Source organism: Balaenoptera musculus, chromosome 11 (assembly GCF_009873245.2).
Source record: "Balaenoptera musculus isolate JJ_BM4_2016_0621 chromosome 11, mBalMus1.pri.v3, whole genome shotgun sequence".
NCBI classification, from domain to species: Eukaryota; Metazoa; Chordata; class Mammalia; order Artiodactyla; family Balaenopteridae; genus Balaenoptera; species Balaenoptera musculus.
In genome coordinates this window covers 104025529-104051852 of record NC_045795.1, presented here as the reverse complement: position 1 = coordinate 104051852, position 26324 = coordinate 104025529, and the positions used below count along the sequence as shown (strand labels likewise).

Genomic DNA, 26324 nt, shown 5'->3' with positions numbered 1-26324 from the left:
ACAGGGGTTCATCCCACACCTCCATCCAGGGTGGAGCTTGTGTGGATCCCACACCTGAACTCAGGTTCAAGCTGGGCTGCTTCCACACCTCACCACGGTGAAAGGCTGTGGCTGATCCCACACCTCAAGTTAGGGTGGAACAGCCTTCGACCCAACACCTCACCTCGGGATGGAGCTGCACGTGGTCCCCCACCTCACCCTAGGGTGGAACTTGAGTTGATTCCATGCCTTACCTCAGGTGGAACTGGGGTTGATGCCCCACTTTTCCTCTGAATGGAGCTGGAGTTAATGCCACACGTCACCACACAGTGGTGCTGTGGCCGATCCCACCCCTCACCTCAGTGTGGAGCTGGGGTTGATCCCACCCTTCACCCCACTGTGGAGCTAGGGTTTATCCCCACCTCACCTCACCGTGGAACTGGGTTGGATCCTACACCTCACCTCAGGCTGGAGCTAGAGATGATCCTCCACATCACCTCAGGTAGAACAGGGTTTAATCTCACCACACTCATCTCACGTAGAACTAGGGTTATTCTCACACCTCAACTCCATGGGGACTCAGGTTGATCCCACATCTCATCTCAGGGTGGAGCTCCAGTTAATCCCACACCTCACCTCAGGTGGAAATGGAATTGATCCCACACCTCACCTCAGGTGGAAACGGAATTGATCCCACAGCTCACCTCAGGTGGAAACGGAATTGATCCCACACCTCACCTCAGGTGGAAACGGAATTGATCCCACACCTCACCTCAGGTGGAAACGGAATTGATCCCACACCTCACCTCAGGTGGAAACGGAATTGATCCCACACCTCACCTCAGGTAGAAATGAAATTGATCCCACACCTCACCTCCGGTAGAAATGGAATTGATCCCACACCTCACCTCAGGTGGAAACGGAATTGATCCCACAGCTCACCTCAGGTTGGAGCTAAGGTTTATCCCACATTTCACAACAGGGTAGAGGTAGGGTTGATCCCAAATCTCACCTCAAGGTGGAACCGGGGTTGATCTCACATCTCATCTCAGCTGGTTCTGGGGTTGATCCCACCCTCACCCCACTGTGGAGCTGGGTTTTGTCCCCACCTCACCTCAGGGTGGAGCTGGGCTTTATCCCAAGCCTCACCTCAGGAAGGAGCTCTCTGTCTCAGCAGCTAATTGAACTGACACGCAAAATGGGCTGCTCTCTCATTATCTGCTGATTTAAATGACGACTGAGGGGAGACTGACATTTTGCTACAGCGTCTGCCTCCTGAAACAGGCCTCGAGGTACCAGAGCGACACAGCTTTTATTTCGCGCGAGGCTGAGGGGCAGCGCGGGAGCGGGGGGCACGGCGCCAGCCCCGCCGCATCCTGTCGCGCCAGCGCCACCGCCTCTGCTGCTCCTTAGCCGGCAGGCGGCCGGGCGCTACGTGAAGAAGAACAGCTGCTCCCGCGTGCCCTTGACCGCCAGCTCGGGCGCGGACTCCTCCTTGCTCTTCAGGGCGGGCGGCCGCGAGCGGCACACCAGCCTCCTGCCCCTCTGTGCGGAGGGCGACGCCGTGAGCCTGCGCCGCGACCTCCGAGCCCGGGGCCCGCGCCAGCCCCCCTGGTCACGCGCGGCCACTCGCGCTCAGCGGGCGGGCCGGGGCCGCTGTGAGCGCTCGGGGAGGAAGTCTACCCAGCCTGGACCGGGCCTGCCCCCCGGGATGACAAGGGGGGACCCTGGAAAGTCAGGGGAAACGCCAGGCTGGAGGGCCCGCGTCTCCTGCCGCAAGGATCGCGGGAGACCCCGCAGTGTCCTCATGTGTCCTGCGGGCCGTGTTCAGGCTCAGGCCTGCTTTAGGGACCACGCATCCTGACGCCAGGGCCCGAGGCCAGAGGCTGCTCCAGCCCATCTGCTGTGGCGGAGGACGCAGCGGTTGGGGGGCCTTGCTGAGGGGTGATGACCTTGCCCTGCGGCCTGGCTGGAACTAGGTGGGACCCCGGGCGGGGGCTGAGCTGTGGGCGCCAGCGCTCTGGGCGGAGGGCCCGCAGCCGGGCGGGGCTGGGAGGGCACCCGGAGGAAGCAGGTCCGGAGGGGCAGCTGGGGCGGCGGGCCCGGAACGGGAGAACTTGCTCCGCCCTGACCCCGCTCTGCGGGCCCATCTCCCCCCACCACCCAGGGCCTCAGCAAGAGCATCTGCAAAAGGGGGCGAGCCAGGGGGGCTGCAGCCGTCACCCCTCCCAGGCCCCCACGCCTCCTCAGGGCCACCTTGCCCACCTTCCTCTTGACCTCGGCCTGGGCCCGGGCCTGTGCCCGCTGCAGACGCTCCTCCTGCAGTTGCTTCTGCAGCTTTAGCTGCTCCTCCCGGAGTCTGGGTGGCAGCAAGAGAGGAATTCATCACTAGAGGCCCAGGGAAGGCCACCGAGTCACCAGCTCCCTCCCACGCGGCCCTCAGGCCACAGCCCTCCATCTTCAGAGAAAACTGCCCACTCCCCCCACCTCCCTGCCAGGGGTCAGGGCCTGGCTTCTGACCCTTGTTCCTCACGGGTCGCGGCTCTGGGCTCATCCCCCCGGGAGACCCGACTTCCTAGCTCCTCATCCCTGGTCACAGATCCCCTCGCCCATCGCCACCCTTGAAGGCCCAGGCCCCAGCAGGCTCTAGAGCCCCGTGTCCTCCTCTGTACTTGTGGCCGGCAAACCTTTGTCCAGTGCCTGCTCAAGCAGGGTCCAGGGACACACGGGAAGAGCCCTTGTGCATGTGGCAGAGATAGGGCTGTTTGCAGGTGACCGTGTCTCAGGGCTCTGCTAGGACCGAGTGAGCCAGGTGGCCACGGACTGGCCTGCACCCCACTCGGCCTGTGGGGAGCTCCACGGGCCTCCCTTCGGAGCCGGGCATCCCCTGCTGACCTCGGCTCCCCTCAGCTGCTCCCGAGCCGGCCCCTTCCCCCTCCACCGCCCCCCACCCCGGGCTCTGGCAGTGCAGCCCCTCCCCCTCTGGCCCAGCCAGCAAAGCGCCTGTCACCGTCCCTTGTCCTCGGAGGCGAGGCCGGCTGGCCGCACCCTCACTTTGGCTCCCAGGCCCCCTGACGCCACCACATGCCCCCAAGAGGGACTTTCTCCATCGGGCTGAGCGTGCTGCCCCGTCTGGACCCCCAGACGCCCCCAGACCCCCCAGACCCCGGCTCCCCTCCCTCAGCATGCAGCACCAGGTCCTGCCCCTGGTTCGGGAGCTCCGCGGGCAGGGCCGCGTCCGGCCTCTGTCCTCAGGGCCCGCCCAGAGCCGGGGCAGCGGTGTGAGGGTCCCTCGCACCCCGGGCCCTCCCGCCGAGAGACAGCTGCGGCACCTGCGGGACCTCACCTCAGACGGCGCTCCTTCTCCTTGGCTTTCTCGGCCTGCTCGAGCCTCGCCTGGGGCACCCGCTCCAGGTTCTCGAGCAGCTCGTCCAGCTGGCGCTCGATGGCGGCCAGCATCTTCACGGTGCCCAGGCTGGACTCCTGCTGGCTGCCGACACAGTGCCGGTACACGTCCAGCACCTTGCGGGTCAGACTCTCCAGCAGCTTGTCCTGCGAGGCGGGAGGCCCCCTCCAGTGTGGCCACGCAGGCCTGGGCCGGCCCCGAGCCACAGCCGGCCAGAGCTCTCACTGCGGCTTGGTTGATCTCCCAGGGCCCTGCCCGCCAGGCAGTGGGGCTCGGGAAGCGAGGGGGGGAGCAGAAATGGACGCCTGGACTTCTCTTGGCCAGAGTGCCTGACCCCTTGGCCCTCTTGTGGTCAGCCAGATCCTGAGTCCCGGCACCTACTGGGGCTCACGCCTGGGCCTCGGGGTGCCCACTGAGGCCCAGTCCCCTATTCCAGGAGCCCTCCTTGTTCTGCCCCTGCGCTGACCTCAGCTTCCCCAGGACCACGTTCTGTGACCTGCTTTCTGTGTAGCCCTGGGCAGGCGGACTCCCCTCTCTCAGCCTGTCCTGGCATTCAGAAAACTCAACACCCCTGTCCCACGGGGTGGTTACAAGAGGAACAGCAGGCCCAGGGCACAGCCAGCGCCCACTAGTCTGCAGGAGGCGCGGACGCCTGGCCTGCTCTCGGGGCATCCCATGCGCCTGGCCCGGTGCCTGGCGCACAGTAGGCATTCAACAGGAATTTGAATGAACGAGGAAGCCAGGTCCACACCCTGGGCCCCGGGCATGCTGTCAGGAGGGGTGTGCCCATTCCCGGTCCCAGGACACATCCCTGGCCTCTGTGCCCTCAGAACTCCCTCACCCTCCCAGCCTGGCTGGGGATGTGCCTGCCTTCCTCCTGGCAGGGTCACTTCCAGACACACTGTGTGTGTTTAAGAAGCTGATGTAGTCATTGAAGGACGCAAGGGATAGAGGAGGCGTGTCACGGAGCTGCCTGTCACGGGGTGTGAATACATGGCTGGCTCCGGTTCAGGGCCAGTGGCCTTGTGCAGTGGCACCCCTGGGTCAGGCCCAGAGGCTGGACGGTGGCAAGGGGCCACGGCAGCCCCGGAGCACCACGTCCCCGGGGCCTCGCTCTCCCACCGTCCGAGCTCTGGGCACTGGGCCCCCTCCCAGCAGGTGCCCATGAATGCCGCCACCCTCCCACCCTGGCCTGTGGCCACGTGCCCTCTGCCCACCACCGCCCACGGGCAGCCCTCTGTCCATCCAGGGGCCCTACCTCCTGATCACCCTTGTACTCGCCAAAATGGAAGATGCGGGCTTTGAGCTCCAGCTCCGCGGCTTTCTCCTCCTCCTTGGCGATGGACATCATCAGCGCGGCGATCCACTGCTTCAGCTGGCTGACCTCCCGGTCCCTGCATGGGGGACCAGCACCTCTCTGAGCCTGCTAGCCTCTGCCGCATGCTGAGGGCTGGGTGAGGCCCAGGGTCAGAGGCGCTGGTGAGATGCAGGAGGAAAAGGTAAGATCTTTAACAATCCACACTAAAAAAAACGAAAACAAAAACCAGCCTTATTGAGGTGTATAATTCACCATAAAATTCTTTTCAAGTGTACAATTCAGTTGTTTTTAGTAGAGTTGCAAAGGTGCACAACCATCACCATAATCTAATTTTAGAACATTTTCACCACCTGGAGAGAAACCCCGGTGGTCACTCCCACTCTTCCGTCTCCCGTACTTTGTCTCCTGGATATCTCATTAACATGGAGCCACACGACATTTGTCCCTTTGTGTCTGGCTCTTTCATTCAGCATAATGTTTTCAGGTCTGTCCATGTTGTAGCGTCTATCAGAGCTTCATTCCTTTCTGTGACCACTGTGGTCCACTTATGACTGCAATAGTGCATTGTGTGGAGAGACCACACTTTGCTGATGGATTCATTCATCACTGGACATCTGGGTAGTTTCCACCTTTTGGCTCTTGGGAATAATGCTGCTATGGACATTGACAGGACAGGGCTTTGTGAGGACATGTTTTCAATTCTCTTAGGAATAGGATAGCAACAAGCAACTTTTACATGAAATAATATATTAAAATTTTTTTTTAATCTGTCACAATCATGGCAGACGCTGACCATTGTACGTTGGGGTTTCTGGAGCAGGAATCCTGGCTCTTAGGGCCGTCGCGGGGCCATCCTGCATGGGCAGCTGCGTGCAAGTCCCGGCCAGAGCGAGCAGCGCATTGGCCACTCAGCCAGCAGTGCCGGGAGGCCTAGAGGTGCCCCTTTCCCCTACGGTGATTTTGTGGCTCTGCCCATTGGTTGATGGAACCTACTGACATTTTCTCGTTTATAGGCCAAGTGCCATGGGCTGCTGTTCCTTTGCCCACTGGGGGCCACCGGTCTGTCACACGCACCGCCACAGGGCTACGGGCCTCAGTCTCCCGGTGCCCCCCCAGGCTGCAGCCCCATGGCTGTGGGGCTGAGGCCAGAAGCCTGAGCATGAGGGATCCTGACCCGGTCGGGCCAGCCCTCCTGGGCTCTCAGAGGCGGATGGCCTGAGAGGCCACACGCAGCTCACACATACCCTCCCCCCGGGCCCTTGTGGGGTGCACGCAGGTTGCCCAGGACAATAACAGAGGCCGGACCCCCCTCCAACCCTGAGTGCCCACCACAAGGGCGGGTGCGTTTGGGGTCAGGGATGCATCTCCTAAGGGTACAAGATTGCACTCGGTTCTAGCCTGTTTTGTAAAGCTTCCTCTACATCCAGTGCCTGGACCCATGAGTGACCCTGCAGCCGGCACCTCTGTTACATGGACCAGGTTGGGGGCCAGGGGGTAATTTTGTTGTTCTGTTTCTTCTCCAGGTAATTGGGATAAAAAGGTACCTTTTCCCCACTAGTTCTCTTTAAATGTCAAATTGTTGGGTCACAGGCTTTTCTCTTCCACCAGATCCCACTGGGAAAGGAGAAAAGACTCAGGAAATGCAGGGCATGAGGGCCACGCTGCTCAGCGTCGGCCCTCTCAGACCAGCGTGCACATCACCAGCACATCTGTCAGAAACGCAGGGTCCAGGCCCCACCCAGGACCTGCCCAACTAGAGACTTCACTTAACAAGATCCCCGGGAACCCTCCTACAGTGTGGGCAGGAATGCAAGCTGATGCGGCCACTGTGGAGAACAGTATGGAGGATCCTCAGAAAGCTAAAAACAGAGCTACCATGTGACCCAACAATCCCACTCCTGGGCATATATCCAGACAAAAGTCTAATCCAAAGAGATACATGCACCCCCACGTTCACAGCAGCACTAGTCACAATAGCCAAGACATGGAAACAACCTAAGTGTCCACTGACAGACGAATGGATAAAGAAGATGTGGTACATATATACAATAGAATACTACTCGGCCATAAAAAAGAATGTAACAGGACTTCCCTGGCAGTTCAGTGGTTAAGACTCCGTGCTTCCAATGCAGGGGGCACGGGTTCAATCCCTGGTCGGGGAACTAAGATCCCACATGCCACAGGGTGCGGCCAAAAAGTAAAAAAAAAAAAAAAAAAAAAAAAAGAATGAAATAATGCCATTTGCAGCAACATGGATGCAACTAGAGATTATCCTACAAAGTGAAGTAAGTCAGAAAGAGAAAGACAAATATATGACATCATTTATATGTGCAATCTAAAATATGCCCCAAATGATCCTATCTACGAAACAGAAACAGGCTACAGAGATAAAAGACTTGTGCTTGTCAAGGGGGAGGAGGTTGAGGGAGGGGTGGAGTGGGAGTGTGGGGTTAGCAGATCTAAGCTACTATATACAGAATGGATATACAACAAGGTCCTGCTGTAGAGCACAGGGAACTATGTTCAGTATCCTGTGATAAACCATAATGGAAAGAAATATTTTTTTAAAAAATATATATATATATTTGTGTGGCAGAATCACTTTGCTGTGAAGCAGAAATTAACACAACATTGTAAATCAACTATACTTCAATTTTAAAAAATACTAAAATTTAAAAAAAAAGCAAGATCCCTGGGGGAATCCAATGCACAGCATCTGAGGAGCATTTTGCCACCAGAAAAGTGATCACACAGGGAGGGAACCTATGGGTTGAAAGGGACTTAAAGATACAACTGATTGCAGAGTAATGATCTTATTTAGATTCTCATTCAAATTAATGATTGAAAAACTCCGTTTATGGATTTTGAATATTCAATATTAAGGATTACTTTTTTAATGCTATGATGGTATTGTGTTTAATTTAAAGAGCCCTCATCTTTTTAGAAGTATCTATTGAAATAGTTAAAGATTAAATGATACAACGCCTGGAATTTGCTTCAAAATAATATGGGAGGGACTTCCCTGGTGGCACAGTGGTTAAGAAACTGTCTGCCAATGCAGGGGACATGGGTTTGATCCCTGGTCTGGGAAGATGCCACATGCTGTGGAGCAACAAAGCCCATGCACCACAACTACTGCGCCTGCGCTCTAGAGCCCACATGCCACAGCTACTGAAGCCCATGCGCCTAGAGCCTATGCTCCGCAACAAGAGAAGCCACCGCAATGAGAAGCCCGTGCACCACAACAAAGAGTAACCCCTGCTCACCGCAACTAGAGAAAGCCTGCGCGCAGCAATGAAGACCTAATACAGCCAAAAATAAATATATAAATAAATAAATTTATAAAAATAATATGGGACATAGGGAAGTGGGTGGGGTCTAGGTGAAGGGAGATTGGCTACAAGTTGGTCACTGGTGAAGCTGCTGATGGGATCCTGGAGACTCATTGTACCAACCTCTCTACTTTTGAAGATTTTTTTTTTGATGTGGACCATTTTTAAAGTCTTTATTGAATTTGTTAAAATATTGCTTCTGTTTTTACGTTTTGGATTTTTGGCCCCGAGGCATGTGGGATCTTAATTCCCTGACCAGGGATCGAACCCGCACCCCCTGCACTGGGAGGCAAAGTCTCAACCACTGGACCTCCAGGGAAGTCCCGCCTCTCTACTTTTGTATATGTTTACGTGTTTGAAATTTTCTTAGAGCCCCTGGGCTGAACTGGAGACGTTATAATAGGTTTTTTAGGAGGTAACAAGAAAGAGAATCCCTTCATAGATACCTGGGGGCATATACTCAGAAAGTTTACTGAACTGGTATTAAAGAGAGAGAGAGAGGGAGAGAGAAAAGCAAGCACAACCAAATGTGAATAGGTCATTCAAAGACTATGCAAAAGAGAAGGAGTTACCATATTCCTGCAGAAACAGCAGCAAAAAGAACAAAGATAACATATTTTGAAGTAGGGGAAGATGGGAGAGTAGGAAGCCCCAGGCGTCTACCTCCCCGTCCAGACCACTGTTGCACTGGTAGAAATGTGACGGAGTTCTTCTGTAACTCTGGAGTCTGCTGAGGCTTGCAGCTTCTAGGGGAAGACTCTGATGTAAAACCATGTTCATTTCTGTCCATTTCAGCACTGAGCACAGTAACAGCTACCTATCCCCCACCTCCATCCCTGTAGCAGCATCTGTGCAGGTGTTGTTCCTGGAGCACCTTGCACACCGCTCACAGGAACCAGGGTGTGCGAAAAAGACCCTGCCCTCCAAATCTCAGGATCTGTGCTTTGATCACTGATTGCTGCTTCTGATTCCCTCTGGTTGACTTGACTTCCAGGGCAGTTAAAGGACTGGAAATATCCCCGCACCCACTTCATTGTTTGCTCCTTTCCCCTTTCGAGAGCCAGACATTAAAGGACAAAGGCGTTAAAAAGCAACATATATGGGAGGAAAATTAGAAAGGGGTCACACAAGACAAGGGAAAGTCTCAGAAAAGACCTGAGACCTTAAGTTTACACCTCAGGCTGATTCTCAGCACAAAGATAGCGTACAACAATCAAAAAAAAAAACAAAACCAATAAACAATGGCAACAATAAACAGAAAACTCTGGGGAAGAGACAGAATGTGATTTCCAGAGTTAACACATTATTAGACTCAAATATTCAGGGTTTACCAAAAGTTCACAAGGCACACATAGAAATGAGAAAGTATGGCCCATTTACAGGAGAAACAAACAAACTGTTCCTTAAAAAAAACATGATGGCAGGTATACCACAAAGACTTTTAAAAAACTGTGTTAAAAGGTGCTCAAAGAACTAAAAGAAGACGTGGAGGAAGTCAAGAAAATGATGTGTGAACAAAATGGAAATATCCACAAAGAAGTAGAAAGCTTAACAAGAAATCAGAAAAGAAAACCTGGAGCTAAAAAACACAATAATTGAAATAAATAATTCACTACAGGGATTCAAAGGCAAATTTGAGCAGGGAGAAAAAACAATCAGTGATCTTGAAAAGAGGACGATGGAAACTATGGAGGCTGAGGAACAGAAAGGAAAAGACTGAAGAAAAGCAAACAAAGCCTAAGGAACCTGTAGGACAACAAGAGGACCAATATATGCATTGTGCGGGTCGCAGAAAGAGAAGAGAGAGAAAGAGGCGGAGAATATATCTGAAGAAGTAATGGCTGACAAGTTTCCAAACTGGATGAATATAAACATCCAAGAAACGCAAGGAAATGCAAGTATGAGGAAGTCAAAGAGACCTACACTGAGACACATTATAACAAACTATCACAGGATAATCAAAAGCCAAAGAATCTTGAAAGCAGCAAGAGAGAAGCAAATCACCACATACAAAGGATCTTCACTAAGATTTTCAGCACATTTCTCATTAGAAACTGTGGAGGCCAGAAGACAGAAGGCCAATATATTCAAAGTGTTCAAAGGAAAAAAAAATGTCAACCATGAATCCTATATCTGGCAAAAGGGTCCTTTAAAAGTGGAGAAATCAAGACATTCCCAGATGAACAAAAGCTGAGGGAGTTGGTGACCACTAGAGCTGTCCTGCAAGAAATGCCCAGAGGAGTCCTGCCAGGTGAAATGAAAGGTTACTGATAGTAACTTGAAGCCACACGGAGAAATAAAAATCTCAGGAAAGGTAAATATATGAGCAAGTACAAAAGCCAGTATTATGGTAACAGTGGCTTGTAACTGTACTTTCTGTTATTTATATGATTTATAAGACTAATACATTAGTCTTAAAGAAGAAAAATCAGTAGTGTAAAAACTAATATTACTGAAACTTGTTGGTTTGTAACTCCAAATCTTGTTTTCTACATAATTTAAGAGACTAATGCATTTAAAGAATTATTAGTTTATGTTTGGGGGCACACAATGTATGAAGACATCAGCAACCAAAAGGGGTAGGGACGGAGCTGTAAAGGAGCAGTTTTTGTATGTTATTCAAGTTAAGCTGATATAGATTCAAATTTGAGTGTTATTTATAACTTTAGGTTAGTAAATGTAATCCCCATGGCAACCACAAAGAAAAGAGCTATAAAACATACACAAAAGGAAATGAGAAAGGAATGTAACTATTTCACTACAAAAAAAAGATCAGCTAAACACAAAAAATGACAGTAATGCAGGAAATGAGAGATTTAAAAAAAAGAGCTATAAAGCTTGATATAGCATGATGACAGAAGTCAGTCCCTCCATATTAGTAATTTCTTTAAATGTAAATGGATTAAACTCTCTAATCAGAAGACAGAGATTGGTAGAATGGGTCAAAACACATGACCCAACTAGATGCTGCCTATCAGAGACTCACAATCCAAAGATACAAGCAGGTCAAAAGTCAAAGGATGAAAAAGGTATTCCATGCAAATATAACCAAAAGATAGCAGGAGTGGCCATATTAATATCAGACAGACTTTAAATCAGAAAAGGCTACAAGAGACAAGGAAGAACATTATATATTAATAAATTATATATTAATAAAAGGTTCAATACAGCTAGAAGATATAACAATTATAAACATTATAAACATTAACCCACCTAATGACAGATCTTCAAAATACTCCTAAGTTCACCAAATAATATTTTGTTATCGAGGTTTAAGTTACATATCAGAAATGTACCCATTTTATGTATACCATTTGATGGGCTTCACAAATGTACATGCTGTGTAAGGACCAGCATAATCAAGGTATAGGGCCTTTTCACATTGAAAAACAGTTCCTCAAAAAGTTAAAACTACAGTTACCATATGATTCAGCAATTCCACTTCTGGGCATATACCCGCAAAGGACTGAAAGCAGGGTCTTAAATATTTGTACACCCATGTTCACAGCAGCATTATGCACAACTGTTAAAACATGGAAGCATCCCAGTGTCCAACAACAGATGAATGGAGAGACAAAATGTGATCTACACACACAATGGAATATTATTCAGCCTTGACAAAAAAAGGACATTCTGACACCTGCAACAACACGGATGGACCTTGAGGACATTATGCCCAGTGAACTACGCCAGACACAGAAGGACAGATACTGTATGATTCCACTTACATGAGGGCCCTATAGCAGTCATGTCCACAGAGACAGAAAGTAGATGGTGGGAGCCAGGGGCTGGGGAGGGGGAGGGGAGTCAGTGTTTAGTGGGGACAGAGCTGCAGTTTTACAAAATGAAGAGTCACGGGGATGGATGGAGGTGATGACTGCACAACACTGTGAATCTTAATACCACAGAACCACACACTTAAAAATGGTTACGATGGTAAATTTTACGTGGATTTTGCCACAATAAAAAAGAAAAAAAAAATGGAGAGATCCTTCTCACCCCTCAAACTTGAGAGCCGTGCTCACCTAGACCCTGGCATTAGTATTCTGGAGGCAACAAATGACACACACTTGGCTCTGGTTCCTTCATAGGACCTGGGTTTTGTTTGTTTTCCTTGTCTGCTCCAGCATCCTAGCTTTTTCTTCTCGTTCTTACCCCCGTGGAGGTGTCCAGTGGGAGCTCCTCTCCCTGCACCTGGGCCTTGGGTTCAGCCCAGGGCGGTTTTCACCTGCCGGTGCACTGGCTTTTGCCTCTCCTGCCTTCTGTCTGTTGGCGCCTGGAATTCCTCCCACTCGGCACCTGCAGGCGTCTCCCTGGACCCTGCCCTTTCTCCCGCAGTGCCACCTGTTCTTCTCCTTGGAGCTCTGGTAGCTGCCCCAGCCTACTGCCCGCTTTGTCCGCCTGATTGCCGCCGTGTTCAGTCCTCGTCATGCTCTTAACCCCGGTGGGCTTCCCTGTGCCCGACGGCTCTTTCCCCGGCGGGGGTGAAGCCTCTCAAGAGAGGAATTAAGACGTTCCCCTAATTCTCACAGTGTCTACGTTTACTAGGATTTCTCAAACTCATCCCCTTCATGAATGTTTTTTCTCATGTTTCCGATGACAGTTTTTTGTTTTTTTTTTAATTATCTATTAATTTATTTACTTATTTATTTTTGGCTGTGTTGGGTCTTCGTTTCTGTGCGAGGACTTTCTCTAGTTGTGGCAAGCGGGGGCCACTCTTCATCGCGGTGCGCGGGCCTCTCATTATCGCGGCCTCTCTTGTTGCGGAGCACAGGCTCCAGACGTGCAGGCTCAGGAGTTGTGGTGCACGGGCCCAGTTGCTCCGCGGCATGTGGGATCTTCCCAGACCAGGGCTCGAACCCGCGTCCCCTGCATTGGCAGGCGGATTCTCAACCACTGCGCCACCAGGGAAGCCCCCGATGACAGTTTTTGTTTGCTTCTCTTCAGAGCTGGAAGTCAGTGCACATCCAGTCCCGGGACCTAAGGTGAGTTGTGTCGCTTTGATTGAGTGTCGGGATGGAGCCTGGGCTGGAGGCTGACATGCCGGCTGGTCTCCGCCGGGCCGTGGAGGCTCGTTTCCACGTCTGAGCGGCAGTCATGGGCTGCAGGTGCCTCGCGTGGGTGCCAAGACTCAGCATACACGGCGTGTGGCTCAGCCGAGGCCGGCATGGGCAAGTGCTTTCTGCTGGGTGTGGCTGGCCTCGTCCTGGTGGCCCCAGCTACCGCAACGCTGACCCTCATCTCCAGTGACGCTGTCTGGGGTCCTGCTGGACTCCTTCCTGCGCATTTTCTGACTTCGTGGTTGGGCTGGCCCTTCTTGGAGGAAGGTTTGTGTGGTTTCCAGGAAGGGACTGAGGCTTAATTTCTCTTTTCTGCTCCTGCGGTCACTATGGCAGAACTGGGAGGGGCTCGGGTTCCCTCTGGCTGGAGCACCTCCGGTTGGCTTCTCTCTGGTCCCATCACCTCTGCCCTGTCTGGAGACACAGAACTGACCCTGGCGCTCAGGCTCTGTCCTTACCTCGGCCTGTCCTGTGTCTCTTGTGTGTCTCGGGCCCGTCTTCCTGGTCTGGGCTCTCCTTGGCCCTCAATGGAGGGCCCAGGGAGTGAGCGTCTCAACCAGCTCACAGCAGGGAGAGGGCTGGGACCTGAGGGAGGAAGTCAGGGAGCCAGCGTGCAATTCAAGGAGGTGTTCGCCCTCAGGGTCGCACGCGACTCCTCACGCGCGGTACCCTTGACAGTCCTCCCTGACAGAGAATATATGATGCCCTGTCCACTCGTCCTGCGACCTGACGCGCCCAGTCAATGTACAGAGGCGACTGGCCAAGTCAGCCTTAAAAGGTCCTGAATTCACCAAATAATATTTTGTGGTTGCGGTTTAATTTTACGTATCAGAAATGTACCATTTTGTGTGTATGGCGGGGCTAGACAAATGTACACGCCGTGTAAGGACCAGCATAATCAAGGTACAGGGCCTTTTCACACCCCCAAACTTCCTCGTGCCCCTCGGTCTCCTCCCTCCCCTGCCCCAGCCAAAGGCACCTGACGGGCTGAAGTCTGCATTCATTTTGGCTTCTCCGAGATGCTCACACCCTGAACGCAGGCTGAACTCAGCGACTTGCTCTCACCAGTGGAGTGCGGGCAGCACGTCACTTCTGTGACCAGGTTACAGAGGATCCTGACTTCCGTCTTGCTAGGAGACTCTCTCCGCTGGCTTTCTGGCTTGCACGCAAGCTGCCATATCCAGGAGCCCACGTGGCAGGGACTGAGGGTGGCCTCTGGCCTAGGACCAGCCAGGAACCAAATCCTGACAGCAGCCGTGTGCAACGAGCTCGGAGCTCAGAGCTCAGAGCCTTGGGATGATTGCAGCCCAGCCTCCACCCGGACAGAAGTCCCCGTGAGGCCCCGGAGCAGAGAAGCCAGCCCAGCCGTGCACAGGTCCCTGAGCCACAGAAAGCCTGAGATAATAAACGTGTGTTAGACTGAGCCACCAAGTTTTGGGGTAGTCTGCGATGCAGCACTGGATCACAAACATAGTTGGTTCTGGCCCTCCCGATTAATAAGATAGTAGGTGTTCTCCGGTGCCTGGCTTCTCTCCCTCAGGATGATGTGTGTGAGGTTCACCCGCATCATTGCCTGGCTTCATAGTCTGTTCCTTTTTACTGCTCAGTAGATTTCTACGGTGTGTAACGGCCCCCTTTATATGTCCGTGCCCTAATCCCACGAACCTGTGAATATATTACGTCACCTGGCAAGGGGGAACCAGGGTTGCAGATGGAATTAAGGCTGTTAGCCAGCTAACCTTGAGATGGAGAGATGGTCCTGGATTATCTGGTTGGACCCACTGTAATCACAAGGGTCCTTGTAAACGGAAGACAGAGGCAGGAAAGAGAGTCAAGCAGTGTGAGGTGAGGAGGCCTCCACTGGCATTGCTGGCTTGAAAATGCAAGGGCAAGGTGGCCTCTGGAAGCTGGAAAAGGCCAGAAAAGGGCTCTCCCTCAGGGCCTCTGGGAAGAACGAAGCCCTGCCGACACCCTGATTTTAACCCAGCGAGACCCATTTCGCGATTCTGGCCTCCAGAACTGTAAGAGAATAATTCTGGGTTGCTTTAAGGCCCTCGGCTTGCACTACTTTGTCACAGCAGCGGTGGACACCTAATGAGAGTGCTGTGGGCAGGCCGCACCGTCCCTCCGCTCGCCTGCTGGTGCCGTGGCGTGAGCCCAGCCCTGGGCTGCTCTGCCTGACTCCACTGCGGCGCTCCTGAGAGTTTCAGGACACCGTCTCTAACGCGGCCACTCTTGCTTCCCCTGTGGGAATACACTGCTCATCTGCTGTTGTATATGTTTCTTAATACAGACTTCATATTTTAGAGCAGTTTTAGGTTCACAGCAAAACTGAGTGCAAGGTACAGAGATTTCCCGAATTTCCCCTGCCCCCCACCTCCCCCACTATTGACATTCCGCGCCAGGGTGGTCCGTTTACCACAACTGATGAACCCACATGGGCCCATCATTATCACCCAGAATCCACAGTTTACACTGGGGTTCACCCTTGGTGGTGTACATTCTATGGATGTGGGCTTTACCCATCATTGTGGTGCCACATACAGTATTGTCACTGCCCTAAAATTCCTGTGCTCCCCCATTCATCCCTCCTCCCCCCAACTCCTGGCAACCACTGATCTTTTCACTGTCTCCATAGTTTTGCCTTTTCCAGAATGTCGTATAGTTGGAATCATACGGTTTTGTAGCCTCTTCAGATTGGCTCCTCTCACTTCGTCATATGCAGTTAAGTTTCTTCCGTGTCTTTTCACGGCTCGACAGTTCACTTCTTTTTAGCACCAAATAGCATTCCACCGTCTGGTTGTATCTCCTGAAGGCCATCTCGGTTGCTTTCAGGTTTTGAATAAATTATGACTAAAGCTGCTAGAAACATCTACGTGCAGGTTTTTATGTAGACATAAGATTTTACCGCCCTGGGTAAACAGCAAGAAGTATGATTGCTGAATCCTAAGGTAAGAGTACGTTTGGTTTCGTTAGAAACTGCCCAGCTGTCCTCCAAAGTGGCTGCACCATGTGGCATCCCCACCATCACTGATGAGAGTTTCCGTTGCCCCACAGCCTCACCAGCACCTGGTGCTGTCAGTGCTCTGAGTTCGGTCATTCTGATGGCTGTGTAATGGTATTTCGGTTTTGATTTTTGTTTTTTGTTTTTGGCCACGCCTCACAGCTTGTGGGATCTTAGTTCCCCGACCAGGGATAGAACCGGAGCCCTCAGCAGTGAAAGCTCGGAGTCTTAACTGCTGGACCGCCATGGAATTCCCTCTCATTGTTGTCTTAATTTGCATTTCCCTGAGGACATATGATGCCGAGCATCTTTTCATGTGTTTATTTGCCATCTATTTTTTTAGGAGGTGACAGTTCAGATCTTTGGCCCATTTTTTAAATCAGGTTGTTTATTTCTTATTGTGAAATTTTAACAATATTAAAATTTTAACAATTTTTTAACAATATTAAATTTTTAACAATGTGTATTTTGGACAACAGCCCTTTATCATATATTTTGTAAATATCTTCTCCCAGTCTCTGGCTTCTCTTCTCATTCTCTTGACATTGCTTTTCATAAAGCTGAATTTTAAATTTTTAATGAAGTCCACCTTATCAATTCTTTCTTTCACAGACTGTCTTCTTTGGCGTTGTATCTAAAAAGTCATCACCATACCCAAGGTCATCTAGGTTTTCTCCTATATTTTCTTCTAGTTTTATAGTTTTGCATTTTAGATGTAGGTCTGTGATCCATTTTTGAGTTAGTTTTTGTGAAGGGTGCAAAGTCTGTGCCTAGATTCTTTTTTTTTTTTGCATGTGGGTGTCCAGTTGTTCCAGCACAATTTGTTGAAAAGACTATCCTTGCTCCATTGTACGACTTTTGTCCCTTTGTGAAAAATCAGTTGATCGCATTTATGTGGGTGTATTTCTGGGTTCTCTATTCTGTTCCATTGATCTCTATGTCTATTCTTTTGCCAATTAAGTCTTGAAGTTGGGTAGTGTCAGTCCTCTAACTTTCATCTTCTCCTTCAATACTGAGTCGGCTATTCTAGGTCTTTTGCCTCCACATAAATTTTAGAATCAGTTTTTCAATATCCATAAAAAAACTTGCTGAGATTTTGATGGAGATTGCATTGAATCTATAAATCAAGTTGGGAAGCACCGATATTTTGAAAATATTAAGCCTTCCTACCCATAAACATGGCTTGCTTTCTTTTATCAGAATTTTGTAGCTTTCCTCACATAGATCTTGTACATATTTTGTTAGCTATATAAGCATTTCATTTTGGGGGATGCTAATATATCTTCAATTTCAAATTCCACTTGTTCATTGCAAATATATGGGAAAGTGATTGACTTTTGTATATTAACCTTGTATTCTGTAACCTTGCTATAATAGTTTACTAGTTCCAGGAGATTTTTTGTTGATTCTTTCATTTCTTCTACACAGATGACCATGTGTCCCGTGAACACCTTCCCCTGGAAGCCTCCCCTACCCTCTCCCATCTGCTGCAACCCTCCACTTCGGCCTCCTTCTTATATCACTCTTTCTTTTCCTCCTAGCATGTGTTACTACCTACAAGTAAAATCTGTGAGCCTCTAAGTCTGCTCCCATGGGCTGTCAGCTCATGAGGCAGGGCCTTACCTTATCCCTGGAGAGCCTAGACCCCGGCCTGATCCAGAATAGGTGCTTAGTCACTGTTCGGGAATAAATGGATGATTCCTGGCTCCCAGCAGGCCTCACGTGGTGCCCCAGCCTGACCCTGCCCAGACCAGCTCTGGGGGGCCTAGTGTCAGCAATAAGCCCCTGCGCGAGAGGTCCTTGGAGATTTCCCCCTCTGGGTACAGGCTGTTCCAGGGTGGGGAGGGGCCTGACCTGCTCCCAACCCCAGCCCCCTGCCCAAAAAGACACACCCTCTCCCCAGAGCCAGGCCTTAAGTCTTCAGATGGAGCTTTCCAGAAAACTGAGGCCAGGGCAGGGCAACTGAAGCCATGCACAGGGTGGGGAGTGCACAGCCAGCTCCCAGTTGCCGTGGGAGGCCCCAGGATGAAAGCCAGTGACAGAGCCCCCTCGCTGCCCGGGCGCCCGGCGGCCTGAGACCTACATGCGGATCTGGGTGTTTTTCAGGGTGAAGCTCAGCTCCTCCAAGGCCTCCTCCATCTCCTGGGTGTTCTGGACCAGCGAGAGGTTCTGCTCTTCCAGCTTCACGAAGACATCCAGGAGCTGCTGGGGCTCCGTGAAGTACAGCTCCAGCTCCCGCTCCTGCAACCAGAGCCACGTGGGGTTGCTGGATGGTGCGGGCCCGGCTCCTGCGGCCCCCGCCCAGAGCAGGCACTGACCTCCCCGTCGCCGTCTGGGTCCTCCTGCACGGGGAGGGTAGAACAGGCCCTGCGGAGACACAGGGTCGGGGAGGCCTGAGGGCGTGACGCCTGGTGTTGCCCGCCCCTCATCCCCTCCTCTGTCCCTCAAGTGGCCGAGACGGTGGCACCAGGCTCCTCTCGGCCCCCAGCTGTCACACAGCAGCCAGGGGCAGAGTGTCAGCACCCAACTAGCTCCTCTCGTTCCGGTCAGGCTGCAGCTCGCGTCCTCCCGGAGCCTGTGAGCCCCCGTCCCGAAGCGGCTCTGCTCCCGCCCCACCGGCCCCTTCCCGCACTCCAGGTGCTCGGCAGCTGTGCACCTGCGGCTCCCCATTCACCGTGGGCCTCTTCTCCCCACCTCCTCTGTCAGGTTCGGCCGTGGCACGTGTCCTTGCTGGTCCCACGCACAGCTGTTGTGACACGCGTGCCACGGGGCAGGGACCGTGCTGGGTGGGCCCAGAGGCCACAGGAAAGGCTGCTTGGGCTGCGACACTGCAGGGGGCCCTGGACCGACCTCAAACGTGCTTTCGTCGCCCCTCCCGGCCTGCTCCAGCCTGCACCTTAGCAGACACGCAGGTTCTGCTGGCCCCGGAGCTGGCGAGGGAGGCTTGCAGCCGCGGCAAGCTGGGCCGAGGCCTGAGAGACTCCAGGCCCCGACCTTCGTGAAGTACGGAGGTGACAGCGCAGGGCCCACGCCGACAGCTAACACACTCCCAGGCCTGTGCCCCAGCCCGTGTGCACATTGACGCCCATTCGGCAAGTGAGAAACACGCTGCCCAGAGAGCCAGTCACCTGCCAGGGTCACCGCTAGGACACTCTCGGCCCAGAAGGTGCCCTTCTAAGAATCCTCCTTCCAGGAGGACAGAGCCCGGGGCTAGGCTGGACTTTAGCCCCCACTTGCCCTCTCGGCCGAGTGCCTTGTACAGCCCACGACCTGCCCACATGTGCTCAGTGGCCCTGGTCACATGGCTAGTAGAGGGCGGGGCCAGACCTCTGTTCTCAGGGTCTGTCCCGACGGGAGCCTGCCGCTGGGAGCTCCAGGGCTGAGGGCAACCCAGGGCAAGGAAGCACACACATGTAACCTCTTCAGCTGGAAACAGCACCACCGACACGGGTTCCAGGGAGCACAGCTAACCTGTTGCGTGTGCCTGGCTTGTGCAGTTGGTGATATGTCAATAACACTACAGTATCAGAGAAGAAAGTAACAGAAGGTCTAAGTGCGACCATGGCAGTGCTTTGCTGCAACTTCCTGGCCTCTGCAGCCCTGGCCCCGAGGGCAGGTGCTGGAAGCAGAGCCAGGGCTCCCGCTTTGCCTGGCTGCTCAGTGCCCCAGCCCCCTCCCCGCCGCATGGGCAGCCCCGCAGGAGGGGCCGGGGTTTGGGGTGGCTGGGCTGGAGGAGCGAGGGGACAGGGAGGAGGGAGTGGGGCAGGAGGTCTGTCCCGTTGTCACCTGTCACTGCTGGAGAACAGTGGGGGTGGAGGGGGGGTGTCAGGGCACTGCAGGAAGAGACCCAGGAGAGCCCAGGGGGGCTTGGTGGTCCCAGAGGTGGGTGTCGGAGGGACCACGCGGCAAGTCACCGGGTCTGGGTCTGTTTGATTTCTGTTTGTCCCTTACCGTGTTTTTTAAAAGACTTAAAAGTAACTGTCACAATTAAAATTGGGGACTTTTATATGAAAATTCAGACTTCCTGATTCTCCTGAAAGGCTCGGGGGCTCTGCCAGCCGCCAGCCAGCACTCCTGCCACAGAGGGCATGGGCAGGTGCGTCCTGTCCCAGGCGCCGACCTGGCTGCTTCATCTGTGTCTGTCCCACCAGTGCCCAACTGGGCCACCCCAGGCTCAAGTTCACCAAATCAGACAAAAAGAAAGCTTTGCTTGGGAAACATCTTGCTTTTCAGGCTTAAGTCTGACTCCAGACCGTCCAGGCTAGAAACAGGCCCTCCTCACCCTCTCCCCCAAGCCGGGGTGCCCCTGGCCAGAGCCACTGGGGACCGCTCCGCAGCAGTCACCTCCGTCGCCCCCCCCCCACCAAGCCCACTCACCTTCTGGGGTCCAGCCTGCCAGGCACACTGGGCTGGGTGCCCTGCTGGTGGTGGAGAGTGCCGGACGGGACCTGCCTTAGCTGCGCCACCTGCAGGAGCCTGGCGGGCTTCTTTGGGCCCTGCTCCTCTGGAGGAAGCAGAGGAGGGCTGTCCATGTGCCCCAGCCCGGAGCAGGGCCCCCCCAGCCTGGGGCAGCCACATACCTCTGAGGCCCGTCTGGCCCTTGACCTCTGGCCCTACAGGAAGCAAGGGAGGAGCCTCAGGTGGCTCAGGGGCACAGGGTTCCCCAGGACCCTCCCCGAGGGCCCCCTCAGCGGCAGGGGCAAGGTTTGCTTTGAGAGCCGGCAATTCTCCCAGGAGTGTGTGGGCTGAGCCCGGGGGGCTCTGCAAGCGGGGGAAGGGGCCTGGCCCGGGGCCTGGAGCCGGCTGGACACAGGCTCCAGGGGCACCCGGCACGCCCTCTCTCTCCTGCTACCTCCGTCCCCAAGTGCAGAGAGCAGCGCGTTCTCCTCAAAGGCCTCGACCGCCTCCTTGGTCCTCGCGAGAGGCGAGCGCTTTCCCTCCCGTTCCGCCAGCCACTCCGGGGGCGACAGCTTGTACAGGAAATCCCTGTAGACCTTGTAATGCTGCAGAGTGTCTTCAGATTTGCAGATTTCACTAGACCCGGGAGGGGACGGGCGAAGTCAGGCTCCGTCCCTGGGCGCCTTGGAGGGGAGGCCGGGCCCAGAGCTCCCAGTCCTCCTGGAGGACGGGCCCCGGAACACCGCGTGCGGGGAAGGAGGCCGCCCTGCCGGGACCAGCACGGCTCACGCCCCCCGAGCTGCAGCCGCTCTCTGGGTGGAGCGAGCCCTGTCCCGGTGGCGTGGCCTCAGGAAGGCCACCGACTCCCTCCTGGCCTCGGTCGCCTCGTCTGAAAAAGCCCCGCAGGGCTTGGGGTCCCTGAGAGAGCCGAGGTTCAGAGGTGTGTGTTGTATGGGGTTCCTGTGGCTCCCGGAGACGTGCTGGCGGGGATGGCGCAGGGGCCAGCTTGCCGCCTGGCCTCACCTCTTGAGGTTCATGACCTGGGTGGTCAGATCACGGATCTCGAGGATCTTCTCCATCTTCGCTTTGGACTCCTTCTCAGCCCTGGGGGTGGGGAGGGGAGGGAGCCAATCACAGGGTGTTCAGGAGGGGTGTCCACTCTGCCTTCAGTCAAGGCCGGAGGTGGGGGAGCTGCCAAGGAGGGGCCTAGGTGGGTGGTGGGTGTGAGCAGGCCGGGGTCGGGGCTGGGTGGGTGGTGGGTGTGAGCAGGCCGGGGTCGGGGCTGGCTGGGTGGTGAGTGTGCCCAGGCCGGGGTCCGGGCAGCTCACACTCTCAGGGCCTGCACGGAGCTGCGGTTGTTTTCCCTGAGGAACTCGTCAAATAGAGCAGCGTCCTTCTCCAGAAACTTCTCCGCCTGCTCCAGCTCGGCCTCCTCCTTGGCCGCCAGCCTCTCCAGCCGCTGGATCTCGTTCCGCTTCATATCCAGGGCGTACTGAGGGCACCGGAGCAGGAGTCACACCCCTCGCAGGGACAGCCCGCTGGGCCCGCGGGGCAGCCAGCCTACCTGGATGAGGAACATTTGCCGCTTCTGGTCGATGTAGCTGTTTATGTTATCAGGTTCCATCTTCCTCTCTGCAACAAGAGACATGAGGCATCTGGGGCGGGCAGGCGGTGGCAGAGAGACCCAAGCCTGCAGCCTGGGATGGGCACAGACAGGCAGCGTGGGGCCAGCCTGCCGGGCTGGTGCTATGCCTGGCTGTGAGGCCCAGATTACTACAGGGACCGCGAGAGAGCCAGCTCTGGCTCCAGCAAAAGGAAAGCAGGCTCTGCTGATATAGTACAGTCTCCATGGCTAGAGACTGGCCAGGTGGGAAGTGCTTCCGTATGTCCGACTTGAGCCTCTCTTGCTGTAGCACCCTTCTCACCTGGAATGAAGCTCTGGACACGCCCACCCTGGAAGTCTTACCTGGCTGGACTTAATGATGAAAGGTCTATCGGCCAGGACAGTGAGAGAATGGGGGCGGTGAGAGAAAAATGGGGCAGCATGATCTCTCCTTGGGGTGCCCTAAGCCTCCAGGGCACAATGTGGGCAGCAGCTAAGTCTACCCTGGCAGGGTTTAAGCCAGGCGGAAGTTAAGGTGGGCATCGGGACCACCTTCCGGAGTACCATCAGGGAGGCATCGCAGTTGGGCTCAAGGCCCATGCGGGCCTCCTTCCCTGCCTTCCTCTCCAGGAAGGCCTGGAGGCTCCCCAGCTGTGGACGGAACCGTGGGGCTCTCGGCCTTTTCCCTCAAATCCTCTCCTTTGCCGAAGAACCCGGTGTGGTACAGGAGTTCCGTTTTCAGTCTAGATGTCTGGCCTGGCCTCCCTGGGCTCGTCACTGGAAGTCAGGCCTGCTGGGTCCAGCCTTCCCCACCCAGACGCCACATGCTGCTCCCAGGTCTTAGAAATGGACAGCGAGGCAGAGACAAAACACATTCAGTGCTGCTTCCCTGGTGCAGAGCTCCACACAGAGAACGTCCAAGCAAGCTCAGGGCTTCCTACCCAAAGCAACAAGCCTCGGGCGTCGGGGGTAGAGGCTGGGGCTCTCTCCACGCTCAAAGTCACATTCAGGGCCCCTGTAGCCCATGGGGTCCAGGACTCTCTGATCTCAATCGCTTCTTTCTAGTTTAGTGGTTTATACTTCACTGGTAGAGTATTAGTGCATTTTTAGTACTTCAGATTTCCTACAGGGTCATAAAAATAATAACAGGTCACACACACACACACGGCTCCCTCTCACTACATGCAGTGTCTGAAGACGTTGAATCGCACCACCCATGAGGCTGGTACTGTTCCCAGCCAGGAGAGGAAGCTGCGGTACAAAGCTGACTTGCCCCGGACAGAGAAGCCACTCCGGGCTGAAGCTCAGATGCTCGCCACCAAGGGAAATGCCTACATTTTATACATTGTCCAGCCTGCATTCACCGTGCAGGTCAGCATTCAGAATGCACGCAATGTTGGGGTTCAAAGGCTCTTAGAGCAGCAATCCATGTGGAATTGATCTTTGTACCCCGGGAGGCAAAGGTCAGGCACAGAGAAGACCCCCGCCACACACACACACTGCACCACAACCCCACATCTCCCAAGCCCTTTAAACGCACTGCTCAGACCGCAAGGGCGAAGACGGGATTCTGGGACTTCGGGGCTGGGGGGCGGGGGGAGGGGTGCACCTCGGGTCATGGCGAGCTTCCAGGCCGTTTGCTCGCGGAAGATGCGTAGCTGCTCTGTGCGTGCCTCCCGGTCCGCCACCTCGCCCTCCAGCTGCAGCTCGCGCCGCAGGCTGGCGTTCCTGGCCGCCACTTGGGACGAGTAGGTCATCTTCTCGTGCACCCGCAGCTGCTTCTGTCGCTCCCGATGCTGGGGGGGCGGGGTAGGGGAACGGGGTCGGGCGGGGCTGCACGGGGCCAGCCACCCACCCTCTCCCGCCCCCCAGTCCTCTCCGCGTCGCCCTGTCGGGGCGGCGGGGGCTTCGGAAGCGCGCATGCTGCGGAGGCGCGCACTTGGCCGTGTGGCGGCGCACACGTGCGGAGGGGTTTGCGGACAAGACCCTGGGGCTGTGAGCCTGCGGGAACTGCGCTGGCTTCCTGAGCACAGCTGCCCAGGGCTTGACAGGGAGGCGGGGCGCCAGATGAATCCCAGGATGCGGGTCAGATGCGCATTCCAGATCAGTGGTGCAGGGACACACTCACTAGAGATGATCCTCGTTTGTCTGAAGTTCACACTTAAACTGAGTGTCTTGTATTGTGATTTGCTAAATCTGACAAACCCACGTTGAGGGAAACTAGATCCTCGGAGTTTCCAAAAGAAACGAAATCCCGAGTTTGATCTGCAAGCTCCCTACTCACTGTGGGCAGCCCGTGGTCACGTGCGGGGGTCTGCACCTCCCTACCTATTCCCCACCCTGCCTGGCCTCTGGCCGGCCACCCCCAGGACTGCATCCCGCCCCAGCCCTGCACTTGGGAGGGTCTCAGTGTAGGGTGGGGTGAGGGACTCTTCTTCCCGAGGCCTAGTGCCCTGCTGTCCAAGCCCTGGGGATCCTGCTGGCTCAGGACCCCGACTGCCTGATCAGATAAGCCCTCACGTGGGTCTTCATTTGGCTTCTCCTGGTCAAATTCTACTTCCTGCTGGTCCTGCCGCGTGCAACACCTCTTCCACCTCTAATCTGTGGCAGGACCCTAATTTGCACATCCATGTACAATGAAGTTGGGAAAATGTCACCCGCTAGAATTCCAGGGGCAGAAGGTCTGCAATTTAAAGACACTGGGCAGCTGCTTGGGGTCAGCGTGAGGAGGTCGGGGGCTGTGCTGGGCGGAGGAGTGTGAGGTGGGGACAGGGGTTTTTGGAAGGAAGGCAGAGGCTCCCTGAGGCTGGGCCAGGCTGGGAGAAGAAAGTCCAGGCTGCGCTGGCACTGGTGGAGAAAGGGGAAGCCCTGTGTGTGCGTGTTGCCACGAGCGCCACTCAGAGTAGCTCTGTGTCTCTGTCGCTCCTCCTTCCAGGCAGGAGGTGGGGAACACCGATGGCACCGCCTGGATCCTAGGCACAGGGGTGGGGCTGGAGGACCTGCAAGTCCCTGTGTGTCCTTGGTCCTGATCGGGGTCACAGAGGGAGCCACTGCTCTAAGGAATCTCAGATGCTGAGCCCTGAGCCCGGGACGCAGGCCTTGCCTGTAGCGTGTGAGAGTGTGTCCCAGAAACCCGGCCTGGGGCGTGTGTGTGTGTGTGTGTGTGTGTCTGGCCTCCCAGAATTCCAGTGAGAGGGGACTGTGCAAGGTCAGAGCACGCGGGGGGTTTCCTAGGGCCTTGAAGGTCAGGGAGAGTCTCAGGAGGGGACAGCATCTCATGCAGGGGACGGCAGAAGTTAAGGCATGGTGGCTGAGGCTGTAGCCACAGAAACGCCCCCACCCTGACAACAGCCCAGGAACAGTGGTGATGAAGCTGGTAAGACAGTGGGACAAGAGACCTGGGGCCAGGCAGCTGCGAGTTGCTTTCATCGCAGGTGGTGAGCCACTGACTATTCCAGAGTGAGAGAGTGACCTGAGCAAAGTGCAGTCTGGCTGCGGCCGTGTGAGGGAGGGAGGAGCTGCGGGCAGGCTGCTCCTCGATAGGTACTCACTGATAGAGACTTAATCCGCTCCTGGTCTCTGAGCAAGAAGAAATCCACGTCCCCGGACACATGGAAAGGATTAGCCGACTGGTCGGGAACAATCGCAGACCCTGGGGAGGGAGATGCCTCGCTGGAGAAACAAGCCAGCTCTTCCAGCCGGTGATCTGGGCCTCCTCTGGGGTCCCAGCACCCTCCCAGCCCAGCAAGGGAGCTTCCATGAAAGCACAAGCGAGCAGTGAATGTTCTCTTGGATCCAACTGTGCCTGAAGTCCACCCCTGGACCTTCCAGCTCTGTAAACTTACCTGTCTGGTTTAACCTGTTTGGACTCTGTCCCTGCCTTCTGAAAGAGACCTTGTGAACACACACCTTCCTGTGTCTCAGACCTGTGCTACGTTCCTGGCCCTCTGTCCTCTCTCACTTAAAGTCTCAGGAACCCCCAGTCCATAGGGGAGAGAAGCTCCACCTGCCCTTTGTAAGTGATGGAAGCAGCTGCCCCGGGGGCTGAGGCACCTGCCTGCGGGGGGCAGGGGGAGCCCTGCGCTTTGTCCTTGCAGGGGTCTCCCTGAGCCTCCCAGGGGAAGGCTGGGCTTGGGAGCTGGTGAGGGCAGAGTGCCTGACGTCTGGGAAGGCAGGGCAGGAATCTGGGAGGTGAGGGCTGCCAAGGACCCCAATCCTGCTGCC

General features: G+C 54.7%; 1 protein-coding gene across 7 annotated transcripts in view; it reads right to left on the bottom strand.

Moving 5' to 3' along the window:
• Positions 1-1272: 1272 nt before the first annotated feature.
• Positions 1273-26324, bottom strand: part of CFAP100 (cilia and flagella associated protein 100) — a 46356-nt gene continuing 21304 nt past the window's right edge. For 4 of the 7 annotated variants that reach the window (XM_036870603.1, XM_036870601.1, XM_036870602.1 and 1 more), the window contains exons 3-16: positions 25652-25752; positions 23710-23896; positions 22062-22129; positions 21826-21989; positions 21521-21601; positions 20952-21133; positions 20680-20712; positions 20477-20603; positions 18418-18466; positions 18183-18340; positions 4644-4779; positions 3326-3531; positions 2245-2338; positions 1531-2163 (exon numbers count right to left, since the gene is read on the bottom strand). In XM_036870603.1, the coding sequence (XP_036726498.1) occupies positions 1813-2163; positions 2245-2338; positions 3326-3531; positions 4644-4779; positions 18183-18340; positions 18418-18466; positions 20477-20603; positions 20680-20712; positions 20952-21133; positions 21521-21601; positions 21826-21989; positions 22062-22129; positions 23710-23896; positions 25652-25752 (1937 nt within the window). In that variant the 3' untranslated portion in view covers positions 1531-1812. The other 3 variants (XM_036870604.1, XM_036870606.1, XM_036870605.1) reach the window with 3 other exon arrangements.